At 36.9% G+C, this 12,996-nt stretch overlaps 1 protein-coding gene across 1 annotated transcript in view; it reads right to left on the bottom strand.

Moving 5' to 3' along the window:
- The window catches only part of ANO2 (anoctamin 2), a 175,253-nt gene that overhangs the window by 143,569 nt on the left and 18,688 nt on the right, over positions 1 to 12,996 (bottom strand). Inside the window, exon 2 of the mRNA XM_071803662.1 lies at positions 3,952 to 4,050. Within this exon, the coding sequence (XP_071659763.1) occupies positions 3,952 to 4,050 (99 nt within the window). The remainder of the gene's footprint in view (positions 1 to 3,951; positions 4,051 to 12,996) is intronic.

The following is a 12,996-nucleotide window of genomic DNA, read 5'->3' as shown; positions in this document are numbered from 1 at the left end:
GTTGTTCACAAGCAACTTTCAGAAGAAAAACTCAGTGCAGAACTGTTAATTCGAGAAACATCCTTACTAACTAAACAAGGAGCTGCAGGAAGATGACAGAAAGGTAGAGTAATTATTTTGACTTTGCAACTGGGAATGGAGGGAGCAGACAATGCAGGAAGGGACTTTACCTGCTGCCTATTATACTGCCCCAGAAGAGTAAATTATTCCTAGGTAGCTGTTGCTAGTATGGTCTGATAGCATGTGTACACATGTCATTAGAAGCGAGAATGCCCAGGCTCATGACCATGTGTCAGGTTTAAGTGCAAGGACCTAGCTTTTGCTGATCAAATTGACGCAAAGTGCTAGGGAGTTTTTCAGAGATATGAAGGTATTTTTCCTGAAACGCAGACAACCTCACCAAATGTGAGTTTATGTCCCCCTCATAGGACATTCCTTCCAGCCCTTCCAGCACTTTTGTTGCCCTCCTCTGGACACATTCAGGGACCTTTGCATCCTTCTTAAGTTGTGGAGCCCATGACTGCACACAGCGCTCAAGTTCAGGCTGTACCAAAGACAGAATACAGCAGGATAATCACCTCTTTTCACTGGCTGGTTATGCTGTGTTTTATGCACCTCAGGGTGCTGTTTGCCCTCTTGGCTGCCAGGGCACACACCCCTGACTCACACTGAGCCTCCTGTTTACCAGCACCCCTAGGTCCCATTCTGCAGGTCTGTTTTTTAGCTGCTCCTCTCCAAATTTAAACTTGTGCCTGACATTACTCTGTCCCAGGCAGAGAATCTGGCATCTGTTCTTGTTGAATTTCATGCTGTTGATTATTGCCAAATGATCCAATCTACTTAGATATCTCTGCAAGGCCTCTTGTCCCCTAAGAGGGTCAATATCACCTCCAAGCCTAGTATCATCAGCAAACTTGCTAAAAGTGAATTCAACTCCTGCATCTAGATCATTAATAAATATTTTGAGAATAACTGGCCATAGATTTGAGCCCTGAGGAACAGTGCTGGAGACTACTCACCAGCCAAATGCAGTCCAGTTCACTACAACACTTTAAGTCCTGCTGTTCAACCAGTACTCAATACATTGTAGATGCTCTCTCACGTAAAGAGCAACTGCACCACCTTGCCTTGCTGACCTGTCTTTCCTGAGAAGGACATAGCCATCCATGACCACATTCTAGTCATGTGAGCTGTCCCACCATGTCTAGAATTGCCACCGGATCCTAATCTCCTGACCGAACACAGGTTTCTAACTCCTCCTGCTTACTCCCCATGCTGCGTGCGTTGGTGCACACGCATTTCAGGGAGAGAGCTGAGCACACTGATTTCACCCTAGTGGGATGGGAGACCTCACAGTCTTCATCAATTCCAGACTGCTGCTCCACTGGTGCAGGCCAACCTACAATCCCATCCCCCTTTGAATCTAGTTTAAAGGTCTCCAAATGAGACCTGTTAAATCTTGCCCCAGCATCCTCTTGCCCCTGTGAGACAAAACTTTCTCTTTCTTTTTTCCTTTCCTTTCCTTTCCTTTCCTTTCCTTTCCTTTCCTTTCCTTTCCTTTCCTTTCCTTTCCTTTCCTTTCCTTTCCTTTCCTTTCCTTTCCTTTCCTTTCCTTTCCTTTCCTTTCCTTTCCTTTCCTTTCCTTTCCTTTCCTTCCCTTTCCCTTTCCCTTTCCCTTTCCCTTTCCCTTTCCCTTTCCCTTTCCCTTTCCCTTTCTTTTTCTTCTTGAGCTCCATAAAGAGTTCCCTGTTCAACCAACTGGTTTTGTGCCCCATTTCTTTGACTTATGATATACTGGAATTGCCTGCTCCTGTGCCTTTAAAAGGTGCTTCTTATGCTGGAATTACCTGCTCCTGTGCTTTTAAAAGCTGCTTCTTAGAAAGTGACTAGCACTCATGGACCCCTAAACCTTCAAAGGAGACACTGCTAACTAGATTGCTGAGTAGCTTAAAGTGTGCTCTCTTGAAATCTAAAGTAACAGTTTTTCTGACTTTTTTTTCTCAACATGTTTGGAAGTGGATAAATATTTTCCACTGAAAATGCTGTGTTTATGGTTTCATTGGATGTTCAAATAAATAAAAATAGCATCACAGAAAATACCTAATGTACCCTGAAAACAATCTTTTGTCTCTCTGAACAAAAACATAATCTTATTCGTAGTGGTTGCTGGCTGATTTTTGTTTTCTTTACAGGAAATTCCTCTACTATCTGTCTTTAATGGAAAAACAAAACGAAACAAAACAAAACAAAACAAAACTTAAGACATGAACATAGTTTTCCTGTCATGCTTGCTTTCTCATAGTACATTGGTAACGCTCCATTTCTGCTGTTGAGATAACAAAAAAAATAATGTAGTCTATAAGAGCTGTCAGAAGTTTTCTCCTTAAAAATATCATAATACTTTTAAGTTACACAAAACAACTTATTACCCTAGAGTGAATTTTCAGGGAAATTGAGGTCTGGTTTCCTTATTGGTAGACATATTTAATTTGATCTTCTATACACCAAAAGATATTACAGGTACAAACTTGAGTACTGTTTTCATAACTGTCTAATCAATGACTGCATGTCCATTTGCTCATTGAATATTTGTCATACTATCCAATAAATTTCAATATATGACAATCACATTCCACATGAAGTGTGCACAGACCTGATTAGTTCATTGAAATTTGTTGCTTTAAAGAAAATGATGACATAAATAATGTAATAGATAAGAGTTAAGTGAAGTAATTTGATGATATTTTCAGATGTCTTTACCCCAGATGATTTAGTGTCTTTAGGGCTTTATGATTTACTGTGCATTTTTTATCCCTTTCAGAGAAGCGAAGGGGATGTAGAACTATTTGTGACTAGGGTGGCCACCAGAGACTATTGGCTCCTGGAGACCCTAACGTGGAACAATACGATGGCAACGTTCCTCAGTTAAAATAGTGCAAAATTTGCTTTGGTGCATCTGCAAAAAGCTAAGAGGGAAAAATTCCCAGAAGGGAAAAAGGAGGGAGAAATTAGCAGGCACTAAAACACACAAAAGGAACAAAGTTGAGAAGGGATCAAAGAGAGCAGTTGAATATGTAAGTCCATTTCTAGAAATGGCCTAGACATCTATCAACATGACAAAAACAACAGAGGTACTGTAGCTGTCCAAACCTATTCCTTTTCAAATCTTTTGCTGAGTGGAAACAACCATTTTGGAAAAAAAAAAAAAAAAAAAAAAAAGAAAAAAAAAGAGGCAACAAAGAAAACAACAACAACCTTGTGGGAAAAAATAAAATCAGTAGTTCAGCCGATGAGTATCACTAACTGAAAGCACAAGGCAGTTGCACTAACCTTAGTGGAGTTGTTAGCCAGCATACTGAACCATTGAAGGACCACAAATTTCTGGATCTGCTTTTCAGAATTTATATTTTCCAGCAACTTCACTGGAAACTCTAGATATTCTCAATTACTATGACTGTAAAGAGGATAGTGAGCCAAAGTTCTCCTGACAATGGGCAAGTCTGAATGGACTAAGTCATTGATAGCACTAAAACAGACTTTCTCAGCATCTCCAGACTTTAGAGAAATCTTAAGGCAATGACCAGCCATCATTCTATCTCCCATCCTGTACTTCATCTTTGAGGAAAGTTCCTTGACAAAAATCCAAACATCCAGTGACTTCTCAGTTCTCAAAACCCTCCTTAAAACTCACTTCTGTCATCACTCTTCTGAATGTCGTCTGTCAGCCAGCTGCCTCTGTGGCCTTTGAAATCACCTTGAAAATCCCATCTTAAATCTGATTCTGAGCAGTAAATCATCTCAAAATAATTAGTAACTTGAAAGCATAGGCCTAGCAGTTCCTTTGTCCTGGCTTTGAAATAAAGTAACTCTACGGGATTCTGTACATTTAACTACCATTCTGATTCACCCTTCTTCATTCATACAACTCCATAGAAGATGGAAGATACTTACCTTTTTAGTAGGCATTTTTATTTTATGGAGTTCCGCTTCTCGACTAAGTACTTGCCAAGGTGCATGTATACGGACAAAACTCAATCCTTGGCTTTTATTCTGTAACATAAAATAGTGGAAACAATGTATTTCAATATTATCCAACAGAACATAGTAATAAGGTTTCAAGATGTCAACTCTAACTAAAACATGCAACAGTAGGCAATCACAGAGAATAACCAACTTCTGCTACAATTGGGTTTAAAAGTGACCTTTTCTTTAAAAGCTGAATCTTTACCTGCTCTAAAATCCATTAATCTTCTGCCTACAGTGTAACTGTGTATGCACCATGAAGACAGAAGACTACAATCCCAGATTTTGGAACTGTGTGAACCAGAAGCCCCCGGGCTGCAGCTTCCACACTCAGTTATTTTGGAAGTCATCTGAGTTCATTAGGGGCTTTTGTGCCTGTCTAAACCAACAAAGAAAAAAATATTTCTTCTGCTCTGGTTGAGCTTTACTTTAGGTTCACATTTTCAGTTTTGCCCAACTATTTCCTGAAGACTTTATCAGATCAGAAGTTCCTTACAGGCAATCAGGGCCAGCATTCACTGCCCTAAAATTCTGCAGCTGGAGTAGCAATCCCAAACAAATCATTCAAATTTAACTTCTGAAGAGAGACATGAGCCTAATGTTTATGTAAATAAGTAGTTATGCTGTGCAGAGGCACAAGACTACACAAGAGGGCCTCTGTACATCTAGTTTGCTGCGATCTGGGCTATTGAAAGGGTCCTGTCCTGGTAGCATATGTGACCTACACAAAGGCACTCTGAGATCAGAAAGCAGCACTCCTGCAAAAAGCATGAAAATGAAAAGTCGACAGGTTGATACAGACTTTTTCTCAATGTACAAAAATGAATTATATCAGTAAATTATACAAATTAATGGTTTCTGTGGAAATACACAGAATAAAAAGCAGGAGGCAGATTAGAAAGAAGATCTGAGGACATACTTTGGAAAAGACATGGAAGTGGACAGGAGCAGGCTTGAAAGATTTTACATAGATCCAGGGAAGAAATCATAAGGTTAATGATTTTTGCATAGCTGTGTCAATTTGGGGGCTTTATTGCTGTGGTACGCTGTCACTTTGCATTTTCCCACTCATCTGTGTGTAAGGATCAGAATAGTCCACTTCCTTCAGTGGAGCATAAATCTCTATTTGCATTTCTTCATGTGTCCTGAAATTTAGAAGTGAGACAAGAAAGCTGAGGTAGGGTCTCCATTTTAATGAGGAATATAGTCGGGTTACATGTTGAGGTTAAATACAAATCTTGGGTGTCCACCTGTGAGCAGATGACTGTTAAATGTACAAACAGTTGCATAAGTCTAGAGAAAGCATGCTAATGCACATAGATTATTGTCACTATAATGAACAAGCAGCATAACTACAAAACTGGAAACATAGCATATACTTATGGAAATATTGAATCTTATGTTGGAAATTGACTCCAAGAAATTTCTTTTTACCAAAATGCTTAAGAAAATTTTTAAAAAGAGAAATATGAGTCACAGTCTGAAGGTAGGTCTAAATCTAAAAAAAATATTGTTGCACATTTACTTCAGAAAAACCTCTCTACTCAGCCACAGTGAATTGTTTTGTTTTGTTTTATTTTTCCTACTATTTACATTGATTTCCAAATAAAGCTGTCATATTACAGTGCTATCAGAATTTTGGAATCAGTATTTCATATTTTCAAAGTGTATAAATGCTTATATGCATTACACACATTACACGCATTTCCTGAATGTTTCATGATGTTTCCTGAATAAAACAACAAATGAACGAAAAACAAAGTTAGATGGAAACCCTACTGTTCATATTGCAATCATATCATTCTTATTTCCTTTATAGCTGCAACATGAACCACAAAGATCACTACCTCCTTTTCAGCTAACATGGACTGATGTTATTTTTAAGAGCAGAACAAGCTGCAGAATGTCTCTCATCCATCCACTGGGGAAGGTAACACTAAGAGAAGGAAGTAAAAATTTACTGGGCATGAGCAGATGTTCCGGTAATCATTTGCTGAATATGTATTAATAGCGGATGAGAGTTTGAATTTCAGTTGGTGAAGATCAGGAGGCTTTTTCTGAGCTTTTGGCTAAAATCAAGCATGTGTCTTCTGTCTGGGGAACTATATTCCACATTGGCAAGAGGAGGGACAATCTAAGCTAATTGGTTGTTTCCAGATCAGGCTCATATGACTACACAGATTGCAGACAAAATCAGCCAGACAACTTGAGAGAAAAGACCAGATGAAGAATACAGACTTTGTATATTTAAACAAAAATATGTTGCAAAGTTGTGTTATTCACAAAGTGATATCATATGCTGAGGATTCAGAGCCTTAAAAATCTTTAAAAGTCTTAAAAATCACCACATGATAGGAAACTGAGATCCTTTTAATAAAGACTAATTAAAAATAAATAAAGTAGAGAAAATGAGACCAGGTTGCATGGTAAACAAAAAATACAGAAAAATAGTCAACTGAATATTTAGCTTGAGATTGTTTCCCACATCTTCTTATATTTTCCTAACATTAAAATTTATCAAGGAAATTTAAAATAAATTTTATATAATCAATTTCGTCATATCTCAAGGGATAAACCTTCTATCCAGTTTTCTATTGAGCCACCAACATAACCTATACCAGTTACAGGCCTGCTAAGGCTCCTTTTCCCCCTTTTTCAGCCTTCACCTGCAACAGTTCCAGTTGCCTGTTTCCATGCTCTTTTTGTCATTATAATTGTGATGACTGACAAAGGTCTGTTTAACTTATTCCCAGAGCATTTATTGTCTTGCAGACATCACCAAAAGTTGGAACATATTTTTTTCACTGCCAGAGTGGATTTATAACTGTCTACTGGAGACATCCACTAAATGGTATCACTTGATTATTCACCCAAAATGATAAGGTACATGTGCCTGTGAATAGAATTTCATATTTGCTCTAATGAATGCTGTCAGTCTTGTATTTTGAGTACTCACAATCACCATTGCTTATTCATTGTACTCTAGATGTATTATTAAAGTTAATGTGCTGACTAACATTATTTTTGTCTGACCATTCATTTGTTTAATACAACCATCCTTAATCAAGTCATTTTTCACTTACAGCTGATGTCCCACAGGATTTTATTCTTGGCCCTGCATTATTCAATGTCTATATCATTGCACTCCCTGATTATATTACTCAAATGACTAAGTATTGCCATGCAGATGATGAACAGATTTGTTGCTCTCATGATCTCTTTTTTTTGGTCAAATCTGTATTCCATATGACAGAGTTCTTCAATTAAGTTTTGAGAGTGGATGTTTTTCAATAAGTTGGTTCTGAATTATTCAAGATATATTTATGTCTTGGCTCTTTTTGTATTTTGTAAAGTTGAATTGGGCCTTCCCAATTCAATAGGAAAACTCAGCATTGAAACTAAATGGAAGAAAATCTGGTTTGGTTTTCAAACAGCATGTGAAGAAAAAGCTACCAGGTATTTCTTTCAGTCTATTGTATATTTCTAATAGTTTAAAGCAGGACTTTAACAGCAGGTTTTGTGTTTGGTTTTTTTTGTTGTTGTTGTTTTTTTTTTTTTTTCTCTCTCTCTCTCTCTAGTGGAAATGCATATGCTGAATAAAATTTGAATTTCTCAAAGGAGAAATTTTCTATCTTTCATGCCTTAACAGTTAAATACATTAGCACCTGCATCAACTGTCATCTAAGATTTATTGCAAACTTATCATCAACAAAGCCATAGCAGAAAAATAAAATAATTAGAACTACAAAAGCTCTCAAATAGATGTGTATAAAGAATGTACTCTTATTGATTATAGTTTGGCTAGTGAAAACTCAAAAAGTTGTTATTTTTTTTTAATTAAAAGTTGAATGTAGTGGAACATGGCTAGGCAATCAAAATGGTTAGACTAAGTAGAGAAGATTTCTCTGCCCGAAAATTTTGTCATTGAACTTAGGTTTCTACAAAAGCTAGATATCAAGTGAGAAGTTTGCTATTCTTAAGTTAGTGTCACATCCCTATTTCTCACCGATTTTGGTAGTTACAGTTGTCCAACTGTAACATGAATTATTTTTGAACCACTTTAAGACAATTTCTATGCTTGTATTAATCTCTACCAGTTAACAATTTCTCAATTCCAGTCTTTGCACAGACAGGCCACAGACTGAGGAGGTGCACCATGAAGTATTCTCTATTGCAACAGGAGTCATATTTGTCAGTCACAGGTAAGAAGATAAAAAAAGGCAAAAGAGTAATTATACTCTGGTAGAGCCTCAGGCTTTTTTGTGGTTAGCATATTGTTCCTATCAACTCTGTAAATATAAAATTCATTGCTGAATGCTACATTTTAGTAAGACTTTCTTATTATTTCCTTATCATGAAGTCACTCACCACCTATCCTATATTAAAGGAATATCATTATATATAATGTTTGTATTAAAGGAAATCAGTTATTTTAAAATACTTGTGCAAAGAAACAGATTGCTGTTGTGTATCTTAGTAGGAAGAAAAGAAGAACACTGAAGGTTAGAAATAAGCTAAATAGAAGTGATTAACTACTGAGTAAGGGAGTCCAAGGGAACTCTTAAACTTTCTTATGATTTAAAAAAAATATATATACATAGGGAATGGAAAGGCATAAATCATAAAACCCGAAGCATGTAAACTTCCTTCTTAAAAAGACAAAGTATCTGGTCCTTAAACATTTTATCCTTCTGTGATTAATAAATAGACAGAAAAATACCAGATGTGTACAGACAGCAAGTTTCTAATAACTCCAGCTAGTACAAGCAGTCATCTCTTGTTGACATGGGTAATACCAGCCACACTTGGAAAGTAACAATGAGACAGTTTGTAGGGGTCACAGGGGAGAAGACAGGTCCCAGTAGCTCAGTAAAAGTAATCATCTTCCCATTTATTCCGTCACCAAATGGGTCAGTCACGTCTGCAAATGTAATTGTTTGACATTAACATCTAGTGTCCTGGAAACTGAGACAAATGACATGTGATGTGAAAGCGCAAATAAAACACAATTTCATGTTATATCACAGAACTCTAGTCACATGAGTTTTACAAAACCCAGGCCAAATACTAGGCTGTTGGCCCCCTGCACAGGTAGCACATGATGGAATGACATGGCGTTACCAGATTCAGACAGCAACTGTGAAAGAGTCTATGTTTTGTGCCAAAAGTATTGAATGTCTATCTGTACAAGGACTGATATGCTAAATTTAATATTTTGTATCCAAGATACAAAATCAGTTTATTGCCAAACATACATATTAAAGTGTATGTCAGTTGCATTATAAAAAGGGTAGTGCAATAGTTTGGATGAGACATCAAGACCCAGAATGTCATGACGTGGAGATGTCAGTCTAGAGCAATTCGCTACTTATGTTATCTATGTAATTGTAGGTAAGTAATTAATTCTTTCTGTTGCTGACTGAATGAAGATAACGGACCTCCTATCTATCAAAAGGTGTTTGTGGAGATAAATATGTTACAATTTGAGAGCTACTCAAATAATACAGTAAACAAAAAAGAGTGTATGGGTACAGACAGTTGCCATACTACCCATCTTAAAATTTTCACATTTTCTTTCTAAAACTGTAGCTCTTTTACGTTTTGCCAAACTTCCCCTTTTCTATTTTCATTATTTCTCTTGGGTACAGATCTGCCTTACTGTATGGCTGTATAGTACCTAGCACAACAGGATCCTTGTTAATGACTGCAGATTCTCTTGCAACAGTATTAGCAGCAATCCCTAACAGCTCCAAGTTGCCCCACTCCTGACAGACAAGCAGTCACACACAGCACAATTGTAAAGATGCAAAGCACAGGCTTGTTCACTGATGGTGAAGGTAAATTCCACCTAGTTCACAGAATTAGGTTTATTTTTAGCTGCTCAACAGTATATGAAGCAAGCATGCTTAAGTCCAAATTTCAGACCTTAAGCAAAGTTGCAATAATTTACACATTTTGACAGTCTGCCTTTCTTCATTTCTATCAACAGAAATGGTGTTAATGTCCTGTTTATTTTACTCTCTAACTCCCACTTCTGAACATAAACAGTTAAAGAATATAGCAGTGTGTATAAGCAAAGAACAGAACACCTTGGAATGAAAGATCTGGCCAAAATGCTTTAAAAGAAACTATATAACTTTAATTCCTTCGAAAAAGTACTGTGGAATGAAAGAGTTGACTTCCCACATCCTTTGCAATGTTTCTTCATGGTGTTACTACCTTTCCAAACAAAATCTTCCTACTCCTCTATAAAAAGAAAAAGTTTTTGGATAAAAAATTATACAGGAAGCCTAAAAACACAGGTAGGCTTCCCCTGAAGAAGATGGAAACATTTAATGGGATACAACAGAATGAGCTGTTAGAAACTCAAACACAAACGTAGAATAGATTGTTAAGTCTGCCAAACACAAAAAAAGGCAGAGACCTCTGCATTACTGAAGCACTCAATGCAGAACCTATATGGAGGCAGGCAACAAACATGTCAGGATTTACATTAAATTTTAATTATTTTTGAAAGCACACTTTGGATTTCAGAATCACTGAATTTTTGTGGTTATTTTCCAACTATTTATCTATGGCCACTGATTACTACAACATAAAAAATGTGACTTTCAGATGTAAAGCAAAATCTTTCCTATTTCTTTAGAATAACTATATCAGCAAATTTCTCCTATGTTAATAGCACAAATCTTGCTACAAAAGCATATCACAATATCAATAGATCTTCTGAGACTGAAAAATACAAGAAATAATAACAAAATAAAAAAGTGAAAAAATACCACTCAAACCAGATTTCCTCAAAGAGGAACGGAGGAGGGTGTCTACCACTTCCTGTATTTGGCAGTTTCAATGGAAAAACACATAATCAGCTGGCCTGGATACATTCAGTGCCAAATTAGCTGACAAATAAACCAATATTCTATAAAATACATAGTATCAAACTTGATTATCTAATAAAATCAACAAACTACTTGAGGCTAAAGAGTTAATGTTGAAAAGGGCAAAATGTAATTCCCCTTGAGGGAATAAGACACACTAATCTGCAAAGAGATTTATACCCGAAACAATTTTCCAGATGAAGCAGTAAGATCATGGAAGTCTATCTTCAGACCAGATAACAGGCATGTTACCAGTAGGGGGATTAATGAAAGAAAGACTGAACCCCTACTCCAGCAAACTCAATCTCAAGAAGAAAAATATGGAGGAAAAACAAAACAACAACAACTATAAACCAAGCAAGCAACCAACCAAAGAAACAAAAAAGCCCACACAAAAAGCACAACAGAGTTTTTAGAATACAAAACTGAATAACTGAGGAATGACACCTTAAAATACTGCTTTATCACTCAATATTTGATCTGGGTTATTAACGAACAAGCAAATAAAGGAATTATCTGCTTCTGTGTTGACAGGTTTTAAATTTCAATTCATTCTTAGGAAAAAAATGTTGGTGAGTTTACTTTAATTAAAAATGTTAAGAGATGGTACAAATTTATTTTGTTTACTGAGTATGTTCTAATCATAAGCTAGAAGACTTTCCAGAATGATGTCTCCCTTTGAGGTCTCTCACCAAAAATCAGGACGAGTAAATAGAAGGTTAGCTGTATTTTCTGAGGCTTGATGGGAAGGAAATTAAGATGAAGATAATGCTCTGGTTGGCTTTTTTGTTGACAGGAAATTCAAAACCTCCCTGGACAGTTATAACCTCAGTATAAACAGGGAGAGAAGGGAGAGAAGCACTAGCAGTCACACAGTAACATCATGTGACACATTCTGGGTAAGGCGACACGTCCTGGGGTGGACAAATAATTGGTTAAGCAACAGGAAACAGTAGGTAGAAGGAGAACCTGCACTGCTTAAAAAAAATGTCACCGAAGGGGTTTTGCAGCATCAGCGCTGTACAGAATCATCATGAGCGGCCTGGAAAAAGAGATAAGCAGTGAGAAGGCAAACTCCACCCATGAAGTTTTTCAGGGTAGCAAGGATAAGGGCAGACTGCAAAGCACTGCAGAAAAGCTTTGTAAGAGCCTGAACAATGGCAAATGATTTCAATGTAAAGCGATATCTGTAGTTTACAACCAATTTCACGTATAGCACACTGGGCTCTGAATTGACCTATATTAGTTAGTAATGACATGTTGGAGTTGCAACAAAAAGTTCCTTGAAAATATCAGCTCATTATTTAAAAAAAAAAGAAGATGTAAAGAAAACATCACATTCCATTAGGAAAGGAATACACACCAACTAAAAAAAAAAAAAAAGTTCTGTAAACGTAACAATCCATGCTGTATTCACATCTTGAACTTAATGTGCAGTCCTTGTCTCCTCACCTCCAAAGAGATAGATCGGATCACAAATGGGTTCAGAGGAGGGCAACAAATAGCATAAAAGCTTTGCTATGACAGCTGTGGCATCACTGAATAGAATGAGACCCTTTGTTCTAGAAAAGAGACATTGTAGAATTCTATAAAATTATGCATGGTAAGGAGAAGGGGTGTGAATGGACTACCTATTCTCTTTTTCAGGGCAAGAACTAAAGGGACTCAGATAAAACCAGACTAAATTATTTGGAACCAGATTCATAATAAACAAAAGGACATGGATACTAATGTAGTGGGTAGTACCTCTGTCTTGCCAGAAGTCTTTGTGGGTATAAAAACTGTCCAATGTTTCAAGAAGAAATGATACCAGATTTTGGAAAAGAGATCCATGGAAGGTTAGACAAACTACATCTAGTAGGGGAAAGTACCTGAGCTGAAAGTAGCTGTCATCGGGAGAACATCAAAGTTGTCATAAAACTTCTTACCATTCTTATTTTTTCCTAAATATTTTACCATTGCAACTGTTACACACAGTATTGTGTTGGCAGACTGTCTCAAACAACAGGATCCTTTTGTGGCACTGAAGTCAAATCTGATAGGAGGGACTTTAGACCTCTCTTTTTCCCCATTATCTGACCTCCTGCCTCTTTCT

This window comes from Patagioenas fasciata, chromosome 1 (assembly GCF_037038585.1).
Source record: "Patagioenas fasciata isolate bPatFas1 chromosome 1, bPatFas1.hap1, whole genome shotgun sequence".
In the NCBI taxonomy this organism is placed as follows: domain Eukaryota; kingdom Metazoa; phylum Chordata; class Aves; order Columbiformes; family Columbidae; genus Patagioenas; species Patagioenas fasciata.
This window is presented reverse-complemented; position numbering and strand designations above follow the sequence as displayed.